The sequence below is a fragment of the Onychomys torridus genome, chromosome 16, assembly GCF_903995425.1.
Source record: "Onychomys torridus chromosome 16, mOncTor1.1, whole genome shotgun sequence".
Lineage (NCBI taxonomy): Eukaryota > Metazoa > Chordata > Mammalia > Rodentia > Cricetidae > Onychomys > Onychomys torridus.
This window is the reverse complement of record NC_050458.1, coordinates 17,264,334-17,279,935: the sequence shown is the minus strand read 5'-3', so window position 1 is coordinate 17,279,935 and position 15,602 is coordinate 17,264,334. Positions and strand designations below refer to the sequence as shown.

The following is a 15,602-nucleotide window of genomic DNA, read 5'->3' as shown; positions in this document are numbered from 1 at the left end:
CTAGCTATAGCTAAAAAGAAGTACGATTCCTAACAAGTTAGGACTATGAAAGTAGAAGGAAGGAGCGAGGGACCAAACACACAAATTGTCTCTCTTCTTATCTGACATAATGATGTCATTGGCCAAACCTAGTGAGGAGCCAAAAATGAAGGATGATATGACGTGTCTGCCAACGTGTAACAGCACAGAAGGTGAGTGTGAAATGTCTACCATATTTAAATCACTGTAGAGTTACTGATGGATAGATATTTAGATGGAAAATAGTGATTGATGTTTATCATTTGTTCTCTCAGCTAGTAGTTTAGGTAATCGGTATTAGACAAAGGTGAGTCAGTTTTGAGAATTCAAAGAATTGTCAGAAAAATAGAAACTTTCACTGAGGTGATTGTGGACTCCTAGTGGACATGTTCAGGTATATACTCACTCAAGCTTGTGTGTGTGTGAACCCTTCCATTGGATTGACAGTATATCATGAAATGTGATATATGTTGGGGTCTGTAGGAGTGAATGTATAGTATTTGTTAAATGTCAGTAAACAACGGCCTATGTGGATCCAACCTATGCAAAACTTAATAGCTATTGGTGAGCTGACTTGGGTTGAAATGATTTCGTACTATGACATCAAACAACAAAGGAAAAAGAATGTTTTAAATGAGTGTTTGGAGAGAGTGTTGATCTCTGCATTGTACTCAGAACTTTCCTGTCTCACACCCAAGACTTCTGAAACTACAAATAACCCATTTTCCATATAAAAACCCTGAGCTTTTGACCTCATTTACTAGATACTCCAGTGTTTAGATGCCTCTGATGTAGTTGAAAATCATCCAATCCACTATTTTTAGAGCAACATGGAATTATGAACCAAAACTTAATGATAATGAAGACAATATTTCAGAGGAAGACAAAGATCTCCTCTGATTCATTGCCAAAAATATGTTGCTGAGATGAAGACCACCCAGAGGCTACAACTGACACAAGAAGCATCAGCCCATATGCATTAAAGAAAAAGATCAGAAAGCGGAAAAGAAGAAAGAAAAAAAGAAAAGAAAGAATTAATTTAACAAAATTAACAACACAGTGTTTGAAACTTGGGTTCAATGGTGTTTCCAAGTAAAATTTAAAGACGTTATTCTAATTTCCAAGTCCACTTTAACAGATATTACAAGATTCCCATGATTTCATGGTCTCCCACCTTCAAGAATCTTACAGTTTAAAAGTGTAGGGTAGTAAGGCAGTGGACACCAAGTCACAAGTCCACAGGACTCACTTGTTACCTGAAGTCAGAAGTAAGCCTTTCTGAAGCTTAGTTCTACCATGACTGATTCTACCCTGGATATTCCAGAAAACTTGCTTTTTCAAGGAAGAATCTGTGTTTCATATCAAAGGAGAACAGCATACTCCGATGGAGAACTACCTGAAAGGCCTTAGAAAGTTTTCCAAGTAAGGTGGCAAAGTAGGTATATGACAGGCTCTGAAAAATGTCAGATGTGTCTAGGGAAGGATGAGTCAGTTGGAAACTCAGGAGACAGGCCTGTGGGGAAGAACAGACACAGAATGAGAGCAGAAAGACATTTTGACCTACATTTTAGGAAGACTTGAAAGTTCTAAGCCCTTGGGGGCTGTTTTGGTATTAGAGATTCATGGCAATTTTCTTAGGAGGGGGCTGAAGACACCAAGAAAATGATCAGATTGTCTTGCTTTGTATAATAATGGAAAGATGGAGAGAGCATGGAGGGGGAAGCTCATTAGCATGGTGTTGGAGAGCCAAAAAACCTGAGAACAGTCTGTGTGACTTAAGTAAAGGTGGTAGTGTATACAAAGACCTTTTTAAGAAGGATCTATGGGAGGAGGACTAGCTATCCTATCAGACATGGGGCCTTTGAGAGACAAAGGCTTAAAGACCTGTGGGGCCCAACTTCTGAAGATTTTGCTTGGGATGATTCACATGCTTGATGAGAATGGAGCTTGCTGGTTTCCTTCCTTCTTCCACTTTGTCTCTTGTGAGAGTCTCTTCTTAAACTAGAACATTAGGCACATCCCATTGGAATCTTAGTGAAAAATCCCACCTTAACATTCAGGGACAATCAGAGGTAGGACTTGGTTATTTGCAAGGGAGAGGAAAGTGTGTGGAGTTTGGAGTCATGGGTGGATGGATAAGAGAGAACAGCAAGGAAAGGTAATAGATTGAGGGTGTTATTAGGGCAGACAGCACCGGTCACCTCCTTGTCATGGCCGGACCTAGATCTGGATTCTTCCCTGTGAAAGTGCTCTCTACTGGTTGGCAGAAGTAGTTAGTCTTGCTGTTTCTTTGAGTGGTTTGGTTTGAATACATTGTGCTGAATGATCTCATTTAATGTGCTTTCACTCTGGTGAATGGTATATGGCTGAACATTCATAAATCTGAATGCAAACTCAATCATCATCATGCAGTCGTTTTTATTCCAGAACACACTAGTCAGGAATTGTGTGTGTGTGTGTGTGTGTGTGTGTGTGTGTGTGTGTGTGTGTGTATGCACACATGTGTGTGTCTACACCTCCGAAATTTGTTTCCCCTTTTAATTAAACAAAGCTCATGTTTGTTGGCTTTCAGGGTGGGCTGCAAGGCCCATCTGTTTAACTAGGCATTTGCCTGATTCTGTAGAGGGAGGATTGGCAAGTATAAGTGTGAATTTGAATACCAGATACAGGATATTTAAAGCTAAATTTATCTTTAATAAATTCACCCAGAGGTACTCAGCAATAGGTAGTTTTGAAAATGATCATAATGTGTGCAAAAGGAACATTTTGTTTTTAAAAGCTGAATGCTGTGTGACTGGGGGAAGAAATAGACTTGAAGTCTGTCTCTGATACTGATTTCTTCCTTAGGTCTTGCCGGGAAGGAGGGTGGAGTACTTCAATAATTGTGTTTTATATGCTGCAAGGAAAATGATCTTCCATTTTATAAGATGCTGTATGGTCCTGAGAGAAAATAATAGGATATTTCTTGATAGTATGAGTGAAAGCAGTCGGCACGTAGGACCAAGGGATGTCAATCTTGGAGGTTGATTTTTAGAAATTTCCAGTTTATGATGTGTTAGGGTAAACAGTTGGATTACATTTCTGAAATACATGTTCCATCAGGTAAAATCATTGTGATTACAGGCACTGCGACGGTGAGTAAGTTATGTGCTAAAAGGTTGGAAATGTTGAACAAGTATGCCCGTGCTTAACTGCTAATCCCTGTTTGTATCTCTACTGAATAAACTACAAGGAAAGAGGGGACAGATGCTGAAATTGCACAGCAGAAAGGGGATGTTATGTCATTCTGGGAAAAATAATAGCATTAATACAGCTCAAGAAACTATTTTATTGATGGTTTAACCACAATAGACTATTCCAGAATTCAAAGCAGGATGGGAGATGATAAAGAAGTTATTTTAGTGGAAAGTTGCTTCTTTTGTTTCGCTCTTTTATTTCCTCTAATTCTTCCTTATTTTCTGAGGCATGCTACACAGGCCCAGGTTGTGGGTTTTAATGTCCTTCCTCCATTGTTCAGAAATTTATTGCTCTAAATGTGTGAGGATGGTTTGAAGAGCCTTACACATGTTTGACAGAGGAAGATAATAAATGTAAATAATTCTTTAATATTTCCCCTAATTCAGTTTGTGCCATGCAAATGCCAGGACTAGAAAAACAAATCAATAAACATTTGAAGGAAAAACAATATACATAAGTTAGTTTATATATTAAAAACAACTGTCAAACAACTATGACCTCATGTATTTGTTGGTTGTTTTGAAATATTCCTACCAGAGTTAAAAAATGCTATGAGGGCCTTTGAGCTTAAACATATTGTGTCAATCAAGAGCATATGTGATATATCTGAAGCATGAGGTAAAAATTTTCTTCATAAATTATTGCATCAATAAATAAGTAATTTGCTTGAAAAAATTATAAAAATATTTGTGCTTTTATTAGGTTCTCTACAGACCTTTTGAGGCTGATATAAATGAGTTGATACTGCAGCATTTAAATCTCTGCTATCCTAACTTGAAACACAAAACCTAACGTGAAGAATTTCTTCTTTCTTTCTTTCTTTCTTTCTTTCTTTCTTTCTTTCTTTCTTTCTTTCTTTTATTTCTGAGGCAAACTTCAGCAAAATTGAGTCCGTGAAACTTCATTCATTAAAATTTTAAGTGACCATGGATTTGTTGGCTTCAGTACATGGAGTGTAACTTTATCCTTTCAATTAAAGGACATAATTCACCCCTGGACCTTTGGCTTTACTTTTTCATATAATATATAATTTGGGTACACTTAATGGTCAGATTTTGTATTATTACAGGTGGAAAAACACCAGCCATCTCAAGGGTTTTGTGCCTGCAAAAGCGTGTAATTTAATTTTTTGAACCAATTTAATCAATGATGGTTTCATGTGTGTAAATTTACACTCTTGACGACTGCCTTAGATTTGAGGGTGACTGGGAGGAAGATCACTTCCCCTTTTAAAATGTCATTTAAATCTTGGGGAGCAGTAGGAGATTAGGGCACTAATCCTTGTGATAAATTGTACTGTTTAACTTTGCTGAGATGGTGTTGTCTCAGATTTTATCAGCTGGATACCAGACTCAGCAGTTTTACTTCTGTTAACCCTTTAAATACAAGCCGCGTGACCACTTGGATATGTATTTCAAAATTTATTTGACCTAACAGTTTCAGTTAGTCATGGCCAAAGAATGTTTCACTCTGGTCCTTATTATTTTTTTCTGAATAAAACTAGTTCTCGCTGTGTCGTGAATATTTCCATAAAAGCCAGCAAGCTAATTTATGACTTAACAAAGAAAATAAAAGGCCTATATTTAATATAGAAATACCTTTTATAGGGGAAATTGGTGGTGGACAGTATTAAATGACTCCAGTGTGGAAATATGCAGGTGGTCATTAAGAGTTGACTGTAAGATTTACTGAAGATTTTCATATTAAATTTCCCTACATGCAGGGCCATATATAAATCCAATTCTGTTTAAAAAATGAAACTGATGGCCACATGAATAATTTTATGCATATGAGCACCATTGTCTTCTCCTTCCTTTAGGGAATATATTGTTGCCTCATTGTGAAACTGTATTTTGACTACTCTTCACCCGACTAGTTTCTCTATTGCCAAAGAATTATTGCTTTTCTATTCATCAGTGTATGGGACATGCTTCTGAAGCAGGTCTGGACCAAGAAATTGCAGATCTGCCTGAGTGTGTAAGTGAAAACAAGGATCATTTGGGAAAAGGAAGGAGGTTCTAGAAGCATTTATCTCAGTTTTAGGTATATATATATATATATTTGCATACATGTACATACAAATATGATTGCCTTTTTCACTTCTTATAATAGCTTGTCTGAAAAAACACATCTTTTCTGCAAGAACATATCCGAATCAGTGGAAAATATTTGGGGGAAACTGCTGCATCTTCAGCTCACAGATTCGTGATTGTACCTCTCAAAAAGTCTAATTTTAATCATTTTGTACTTAAGACAGGGATGTTTCTTCTTTTAGCACAAAATTGGTTTAAGCTGACTTTCACTAGAGGAAAAACATACCACTTAAAGTCACCCAACTGAAGAAAATGAAGTCCAAACGCCCAAGAAATGTTTACTTAGTTTTTAACACCTCCTATACTTTGAATCCTGTCTTGGTAATGTTTTATGCATTGTTGATCTTTAGAAGTTAAAGGGAAAGATAGCCTGCTCATTCCCTGAACTTTATGCTGAGGCAATTTCTCTTAGCAAGATGTGTGATAAGAAAAAGAATGTCATGCCTGATTCAGAGTTCCTTATCTGCTTCGAAAGCCCCAAAGACCAGCATGTATTAACCTGGCAGTGACTGAATAATGTCCCCATTTTATCTGTTTTGTGGTACCCCTTAAAGCACCCATTGAGTTTCTGGCTTCTCAGCTCAGAAAACCATAGCAACCTCAGTCCGCACTTCTCCAACTCAGGATAGAGTTCAAGTTGTTCTCCTGAAGCCCTCCTACCACCCAAAGCCTGGGAAATCCTGACCACAGCCGAGGTGTCCTAGGACTTCCAGGCACAGATTAGAGGGCGGGGGAGGGGGGCACACACGCACTCACAGATCCTTGCGTCCTTTAATTGAGAGCTAGAGGGAAAGGTAAACACACACACACACACACACACACACACACACACACACACACACACACACACACACACACACACACTTTGAGAGTTCTTGGCATTCTCCAGGACAGCATCACCAGTGTCTGGGCAGCGTCGCCTTGGCTGCCACGCACTGTCCCCCGCGTCCCCCAAGGTAGGTCCGGGCCTCCAGGCCCCCAGGCCAGGGCAACCCGGCTTCCCTCCTCCCGCAGCCCGGCCGATGGGGGAGGGGCGGGGCGGGACGAGCCGCGCGCGGTCCCCAGTTGTCGCGGGCTGGCGCGGCCGGCCGGTCCCGCGGGCGGCGGCGGCGGCGGCGGCGGCGGGTGCTCGGGGGCCGGGCGGGGCGGCGGCGGCGGCGGCGCGGGGACGCGCCTGTCTCTTTAAGGGAGCTCGGTCTGGGGTGGCGCTTTCCTCCGCGAAGGCTCCTTTGATATTAATAGTGTTGGTGTCTTGAAACTGACGTAATGCGCGGAGAGTGAGGTCCTGACAAGCGATAACATTTCTGATAAAGACCCGATCTCATTGCAATCTCCAGCGTCCTCTTTCTCGCTGCTGCTCGGTGGCTCCGGACCTCGCGTCCTCCTGATCGCTCTCTCGCCTATGCCTAAATTTTTTTTTTTTTTTAAACAACAACAACAACAACAACAACAACAAAAACCCCAACAACACCCCCTCCCTTCTCCCACCCGGCACCGGGCACATCCTAGCTCTATTTCCTTTCTCTTTCTCTCGCGCTCTCTTTTTTTTTCCTGGGGGGGGGGAGGGAAGGGAAAGGGGGGGAGGCAGGAAAGACCTTTTTCTCCCCCCCCCCCAATAATCCAAGATCAACTCTGCAAACAACAGAAGACGGTTCATGGCTCTGGCGGCCGCGCCACCATCTTTCGGGCTGCGGAGGGTGTTCCTGACGATTAATCAACAGGTAAGGGGGAGCCGGGCGGGCCGGGGGGCGCGGGCTCAGCCGGCCGGGGCGCCGTTCCGCCAGCGTTGCGCCCGCGCGAGTGTGCGCAAAATGTGGGCGATCGCGAGCGGGGAGCCCTGGGAATTAAAAGTGACTTTCTTTGAAAAAAAAAAAAAAAAAAAAGCTCAGCCGAGGGAGAGAGTGTGCTGCAAGCCAAGCGCAGGCTTCTCGGGTTTCACACGCATTTTCTTTCTTCCCCCCCCCCCCCCTCCTTTGCGCGTGTGATTTCTTTCTTTCTTTTCTGTTCCCCTTAACCTCCCCCCCCCCCCCAATTCCTCTGCTCCCTTTGCTGGGTCTAAGGCATCTGAGCCTTGGAAACCAGAGAGACTTCAAACTGCAGTAGCCCCCAGAGTCAGGAGGGTCAAGTTCAGCCGCCGGGGAGGAGGAAAAACAAATCCCGATTTGCCAAAAAAAGAAGTTTCAGGCCGGTGCCCCCTCCCCCCTCCCAGCCCCACTCCCCCTCGCTGTCTCTTGCTGGCTGATTTTAATTCTCTCCTACCGGGAGCAGCAGAGGGATCTGGAGGTGGCTGGACCCGAGGGGCCGCCGCCGCCGCTGCTGCGTTTTCTGGGGGCTCCTGACAAACGGGGAGCAGACTAGGCACCGGCATGCAGAGTAGTAAGTTGGGTGAACTTGGGAGGGTCGGGAGGGTTTCCGAGAGGGGTCTTGGAGTGGCCCTCCAAGTGGTAAAACAGCATAGTCTGGCTTTTGGTTTTGAAGAGTTTAGTTTGCAAAGCCAGGCTTCAAACTTTTTTCCCTTAAAGGCCCAGCTGGGCTAGAGGGAGAGAGTGTGGCATGCCCTGGTATACCCGTCTCTGGGCAGCTCAGGGCAGCCTGGGCCCAGGGGTCTGTGCCCTGTCGGTACCATGAGGCAGGGCCTTGCAGCCAGGGAGCTTCCGTAGGGGCTGAGCAAGGGGCAGACTTCCTCTGCGGTGCGGTTGATGCGCCATGTGTCGAGCGGGTCAGGGGACACTGGCTGGTGATTAAACGCCTGTCAGCGGTGGGACATGCAGGCAGACAGGCTCTTTGCTTTCTGTCTAGTTCCTGTTTGGGCTGTAGAGTCTGAAACGCATCTTTGAAAGGCCAAGGCAAACACCTCTATCCCTCCAAATAACTCCAGGATTATAGGACCCCATGAATAATTTGAGGGCCAAGCAGGGGTGGAAGCCGTTTGAAGTGCAAAGCTGTTTTTGTGGCTGGGAAGGCTTTTTCTGTGAGTACCTGTCTGAGATGGTGGTGTTTCCCCTTTCACCAGGGAAGTCACTAACTGTTTTACAGCTCTGGTACTGACTCTAAAGCCATTGAAGTGAGAGGGCCAGAGAGAACTAACTGGGGCTCCACAGAGAATCTTGCTTGGGCTTACTACATTTTAGGACCTGGCTGACTTCCCCATATCTTTTTAGGCCTCAGATTTGATCCTTTGAAAGTTTTTGAGTAAGAGCCATGGATTTAATGATGAATCCAAATTAAGATAGAATATCCATCCTTATCCGGTTTTGGGAAATCACCGCTAGCGTTTTAAGCAAGGTAAGTGGAGAGAGAGGGGCCGAGCGGAGAAGTAAAACCAGGCACAAGTTAGGCCGATTCATTGAACTTTTGTAAGCTATCCAGGTGAACAGGAAAGGGACTGGAAAAGATAATCAGTACAAAGGCAAAAATGCAGATAAGGGCCTGAGACAAGATTACCAAGAGGTCATTATTCTAGGCCTTACTGGCTAAATTGGATTGCTGAAGGGTGGGGTGGGATGTGGGGGGCAGAACAAGACTTTAAGTCTTTAGAGTGTTGTAAACTCCTGAGTGCAAACCCACCAGTCTCTCTAGAGATCCTTCTCTGCAGGTTTTAGAAGGAGTTGATCCTTTAGGAAAGGCTGCCAGAGTGAAACATGTTGGGGACAGTCGGGAAAGTCCTGCGGCTAGCAGGTCCTTGACTGGTCCAAATGAGAAGGAACATCTCTCGAATCTCACCGCTGGGCAGCTTCTTACATGCTGTTCACTTGCCTCTGAGGCCCTCCCGGTTAGTGCAGCTCTTGGGGTGGAAAAGCAGAGGCTCTGAAATAATCACCATGCGGCTTTTCCTCACTTTTCCTTTCCCCAAGTATGACAGGGTTGTGAATAAATACAGGGTTTGTATGGGAAGATGAAGCGTTTCCTGTAAGTTTCGATGCTGACAGGACAGTCTGGAAATGATACCAACATTCTGAGGATTTTTTTTTTTTTTGTCTTTTTACCTTTGAGTGAAAGTTTATTAATGGCATGCTCAAACTTTACAACTTCAACTTATATGTTCATTGAGTTTATCCTTTGGTAGATTTCATAACTTCCTTTTAAAGCTGCATGCTTTTTTTTAAATTTAATTTTATTTTTGTATTTAAAACATCTCCGGTCAGTTAAATAGACAGGGCCGTGAATATGCTAGTTTGAGGATTATTTCTGGGCATGAGGACTGTGGAAATAGAGTTGCAAAGGAGGAAATAGAGTTCTGATGACTCCGTTGCTGCAGTGATTTCTCTAAATGTAAGGCGTTGGGAAGTATCCTCAGTAGTACACAATGATGGCAAAATATTATTTACGTTTCATGAGCTGATGTTGGTGGCCTCCACATGTGCCATTTGCATGTTAGGCTATGTGTGCGTGGAGTAATTTTACATACCTAGTCACTAAGTCTGACTCTCGTCCAGTAACTGGTAGGGAGTACCTAGCAAAAAAGTTTGTCACTCGGGAGTTTCATATTCTGTCAGTGATTGTGCTGCTTGGGTAGCTCTGGTCCTTTGTTAGAGCCAGCATTAAAGGTGTGGAGGAGAGTGTCAGAGTAGCTGTGAATCCTGAGCTGAATTCAGAGCTCCACACTTGGACTGCTAATATTGAGAAGAGTTTTATAGACATGTCTACCTTCTTTCATACAAATCAGTTTGGCATCCAGACTAGTGTGCGTTTAAAAGTCGATTGGCCTACCTAGCTCCTGACTTTGTCTTTGCCATTCTCTTTCTTTTAAGTCACACAACACTCCTGAATTTATTCTAGTTTGCACTGGAAGTGTCTGTAAGATGCCTAAGCAAATCTTCATTCATAAGGAAACATTCCAAACACGGAAGTGAATGCATTGGTAGGAAAAGCTGCTTTTAAGATTCTAGTGTTTCAGTGGTGCTTTTACTAATGTTGCTATTAGTGTTACTATTAAATGTATATGTGTCTAAGTACAAATAGAAGCCATGATTTGCTTCTAAAGATACATGCATTTTCTATTAAAGAAATAAGACAAGGGTGTGAGGTTTTAGTAAACTCATATATTATCCTTTTTTGAAGTATATAAACATTACAGAAAATTTTTAAAGAACTTGAAATATATTTTTTAAAGTTAGAACTTTATTTTGAGTTTGAAATTGATGTCAACATTGATAACTAGCTTCCTGATATTTTCTATAATTACATATATATATATATATTACAATTATTATTACTTTAATATGCCGCTTGAGAGCAAACAATAATATCAAAACACTGTGCTATTGTACATGGCACAAAATAGACTTCCACAGAGTTGTGGACAGGTGTCTATAATTGATTTCAATGGAAATTATTATTTTTGAAATACGCGATGAACTTAAAATAAAATGACTGGCTCCCATTAGAACGTACCCTCATGAAGATACTCTCTGGTGTGTAAAATGAAGCTATTCATTCCACACACTGTCAACTTTCCACTTGGTATTTGCCTCTGCTTAATTTAGTTTCCTTGGGACAGCAAGGGTGGTAGCCTGCATCTGTTTTTGGCAGGCACAGAAAACTATAAACTCAGACAGTTCTGTCTGAAATATTGTAGCTCAGGAATTACAATCAATTTGATAAAGAACAGGCGAATTGTATGAGCTTGCTTTCTGTTGTTCATCCTGGGTCCAGCTTTCAGGTAACAGGTTTCTCTTCCTTCTTTTTCTAATTATGATTACTAATGTTGATAAATAGTTATTCTTATTCCAACTTCCTTATTTATTATTTATTGAGATATGGAGGAACATATTAACGACAGCATATGCAGACTTGGCTAGACTTTGCTTATCTATGGAATAGCTACATTTCATTTGGATGTATGGAAAAAAATGAATTGCATTGCCATAACAGAATTTATGGGATTTAGTGGACCCCTTGTAGCTATAATATCAAGGCGCTTATCTTAACTTTACAAAGCAGTAATTCAACACCGTTTTCCAAGTGTACTTGTTATGCTCATGTATGGAAAAGACTTAACATGTTTCACAATTATTTGCATTTAAAAAACTGAGCAGTTGCTTTTATTATTATCAAAGTAACTTGCTTCCTAAAAATCTTTGATCAGCCTAATGAAGTAAGTCCCTGAAAATGCCAAGATTTGTTTTTAGACTACTGTTCAGTAGCAGAAAAGAGAACAGCCTGTTTTCTCCTGAAATGTAAGTTGGTTCAAAGCTATTTGTATCAAATATTCTATTATCGATGACCTCAATAAGTGAGGCCCCAAATGATACAATTATGGCTACTTTGGGGGTCTTTATATCACTTAATGGTTCTTATTTCCCTGGGAAGTGAATTTCCAAACCTTCGCTTTGTTTCTCTGTAGGGGATAATGATGCGGAAATTGATTTAGGTTAGAAAGAGATCTTTGGGCTTAAGGCAAGGCTTTTACTGAATTTTCAAGACACTGAAAATTGTTTAAATTGTTAAGAACTAGTTAAGAAGCCTGCTAGTGATAGTAGTTATTGGAATGATCACAGCATCACCATGCTGAGTTCTTTTTATTTTCCCACATCTTTTCAACCCCCTCACCCTCCGGAGCAGTTTCAAGTACCAAAAACAAAGATGAAATTATCAGTGCACTTCAGATTTTGAAGCATCATTGAAATAATTTTTTGATTTGAAGGTATAATTGAAATACAAACATTAAGGCTGGCTGTTCAGCATGTTGCATTCAAAAGAATAAAAAAATTACTTTTAATTTTTAAAATGTTGCTAGCTCCTTAAAAACCTGCAGTAAATACTTTACAAGTGGCTAGACACCTTCCCTGGTGTTCAGTTTATACAAGTAGGAAACTTTCTCTCCTGCTCTTTCTCTCTTGTTTTCTTTAAACCAACTGACGTCATGCCAAACTTTGCTTTAAAAGAACAGACAGAAGTAATTGGTAGCTTTTAACTTTTAATAATGTTCTGCATTGGTTTTGGTGGCCAAAATGCTTTTTTTTTTTAAAGCAAAAAAAAAAAAAATTAAAATAAGAACGGGCTTTTAGCCTGAGGAAGAAAAGCTCCGTTGATACAGTTATTTTTATTCTTGTTTTTCAGTTTGTTATTAAAACCCTTTCCTGCTGAGCTCCACTGTGTTTCTTCAGTTGTTCGCTGTGATAGCTGGTACATTTGAGGTCACTGTAATTTAAACAGGTTGGGGGCTTGGAGAGAAAATGGATTTTTGTGTTACCTTATTTCTTTACTATTTGAAAGGAAAAAAAAAACAGGTTTTGTTTCAATTGAGATTAATTAATGAAGGTTATCAATAGTGACAGGTCAATGAATATGTTTATATAGAGAATGCCACACCTGTTACCAAGAGCCTAAAATATGAAAGTTTAATTGTGACATTCATCATTTTTATGTGTGAAGGAAGGAAAATATATGAAATGTTACCAAAATGCAGTTTTATATTGAAAGCATTAGTTTCAAGGGTCAGTATGTTCCTACTGAAAGTGTTTCATTTTTCATCCTGAGAATTTTAAGTGGCATCTTTAAACCATATTTATCACATAGTATTTTAATAATCTTTCTCTCTCATGCAGAATTTGCACAGGGAAATATAACTTTGCTTAAGAGACACCTTGATCACATTGATTGACAGGGGCCAACTTCAGAAGTTGGCAAACAGAAAAATCTTTTCTGGGGAGAAAAAAAAAATGTGTCAGTATTTCCTTCCTTGGGAAAAGCTACTCCACCCATAAGTGGGGCCCTCCTTCCCATTTGTGGGGCAGAACTGAGGAGCGACGTGTGTGTGTGTGTGTGTGTGTGTGTGTGTGTGTGTGTGTGTGTGTGTCACAGTTGCTGAGTGAAGTCTTTGCTGTCATACCAAATTTCATCTGTGAGTTTGTTATTTTCACCCCTTCCAGACCCAGAAAATCCCTAAAGAATAATATGCCCCGGAAATGAGGTGTCTCAAAGAGAAAGAGCAGTCACTAGTAATTTTATAATTATCCAAAGTATTCCATATAGTTCCGACTCTCGGAGTGTTCTCTTCTTAGAAATTTGACAGTTTTGATTTGCTTTATTTGTTCTCGGCTTTTTACTGTGAGAGCTACTGACTTCCATTCGTATCCATGAGATTCCTTCTTAGATAACTGCTCCTTCGCTTAAGTATTTTCCAGGGAAAACTAGAAGAATTAACTGTATGTTGCTCTCCTAGCACAGTGCAAGTTTATTGGATTCAGTTGTGATTTAATTAATAAGTTTTAGAAAGTTTGCAAGCATAAATTTCAAACCATAGGCATGTCTGACGTGAAGTTTTTTATTATTATTATTTAATAAATGTTGGTCTGATACTTCAAAATTGGGGATTGTTATAAAGTTTAGCAAGACGGGAAAAGTTTAGTTAAGGCAGAGGGAGGTATTTGGAGTTTGCAATCCTTTAATATCAGCAGCCTGTTTACTGTGGATTGGTGGGGAGGGGTAAGGGGAGGCATTGTGGAAGTTGATACAAAAAAAAAAAAAAAAAAAAAAAAATCCAACACTGCGCATATGATCCCCTCCCCTTAAGGTTTACTTAAACAATATGTTTCGGTTTTGCCTCAAACCATTGTGCACCACCCCAGCTCAAAGCATCCACCATTATCTGGGTTCCTGAGCGATTAAGGATGGTGTTTTCTGTTATATAATGAGCTGCAGTATTATTTGAACAAAGGTAACATATTTTGATTTGTGTAATTCTTTGGTAGTTATTAGGAGGTTACCAACAGTGTAAGAGGAGTTCTATAGTATTAAGCCTGTGGATACTTGGTGCATCCACCGTGACTGTACTGTGTTTGAATTATTGCAGCAATGTGTGCATGCTCTTGGAGCTGTATTTTACGTATGTAATACTTAGATCCACCTTGATGGTGGAATTTAATGTGCTAAATCATGACCTGCTGTGCTCTTAAAAAGGAATCTTTTAAAGAGATACATGAATTGTTTTTTTTAAAAAAAAGAGCTAGAAGTTTGAAGTGATTGTGGCCGTTAGACATAATGAACCGATCGCTTCCATAGCACTTAGATGTATGCAGAATTTACTAAGAAATTTCAAAAGAAGGAAAAAAAAAACCACCCTATAAATCAAAATGCCTCCTCATTGTGTATTTTAAGTACTGTTCTGAGAACATTTTTGAAAAAGTCTCATTTCTGTGGGGAATGACAGTGCTTTTCTGAAGATATGATTTTAAAGGCTGGCACTTTATAGTTTACAATTCTATCAGCTTAAAACGTTATGCAGAAATATTGTGGAGCATGTAAAGACTCCGTACTCTTGAGTCTATGCGTTTTTCCCTAGGGTGATGGATTCTGTGCGTCACCCAAATGTGATGCTATTTGCCTGGCTTGTAATACTGGTTTGAGGGTTGCTGGATGTCCTAGTTCATCAAGCAACACAATACAACAACGTTGGTAACTAGGTAATTGACACAGTCAAAATAGGCTCTGGAAAATGTTCCAAACACTTTAAAGTCAGTTCAGAACTTAGCATATATTCCATTTATTCAACACTTAAGTAAACAGATGATTCATTGTCTGCCCTTTAAGCCTCCTATAGTTGATATCACTAGAAGGAAATATGTTAATGCTCACATTTTTTGTTTTTATTTCTTTTGCTTTAGTTTGAAAGGAGCATAGCTCTCTTATTTGTCTTAATGATTGTTTTATCTATAATTACTTATAATTGTGATAATGAGTAGTATACTATAATAAACATTTATGTTCCCTAATGTAAATGTCCCAAGTTTTAAGAATGTTGATATTGTTACTATTTTTTAAAAAAATTTGAGTATTATAACAAGGACTGAGTTCAATATAGGACAATATACAACTTACTTAAATGTACAAATGTCTTAGATGTAGAAAACAAGGGATGAAAATGTTTTAATTCAGAGCTGGTTTTAGTTATAGAATTCGGACAGACTATGAAGATTACAAATCAATGAATGTTCATCATAGAGCAGGTTCCTTATGATCAGATTCTGTAGGAGGACTTTCTGAGCATTCATGTGAATTGCAATATCATTTCCTCCACATAGGAATTAGAGATACATCTATACTCAGTGTAAATAAATGTAAATACATATGGCAGAGTTGGTCTGGGGAATCAAATTTCGCTATTACGTGACATGCTGATGTGCAGAAGGGACACATATTATTCTCTTAAGATTAGTATAGCTCATGTATCTCTGACTTCATGATACTAAGTACACACATGTATGTGCACATGTTTGTGTTCTCTTGTCAGAGAGGTCACTGCCGGGGATT

General features: G+C 40.1%; 1 protein-coding gene across 6 annotated transcripts in view; it reads left to right on the top strand.

The window, feature by feature from the left end:
• Positions 1 to 6,600: 6,600 nt before the first annotated feature.
• The window catches only part of Trps1 (transcriptional repressor GATA binding 1), a 246,450-nt gene continuing 237,448 nt past the window's right edge, over positions 6,601 to 15,602 (top strand). For 2 of the 6 annotated variants that reach the window (XM_036207976.1, XM_036207975.1), the window contains exon 1: positions 6,928 to 7,069. Coding sequence is in view for 2 of the 6 variants with exons in the window: in XM_036207978.1 (XP_036063871.1) it covers positions 7,715 to 7,724 (10 nt within the window). In the remaining 4 variants the exon portion in view is untranslated. Of the gene's footprint in view, positions 7,070 to 7,558; positions 7,725 to 8,509; positions 8,634 to 15,602 lie in introns of those variants that run through there. The other 4 variants (XM_036207978.1, XM_036207974.1, XM_036207977.1 and 1 more) reach the window with 3 other exon arrangements.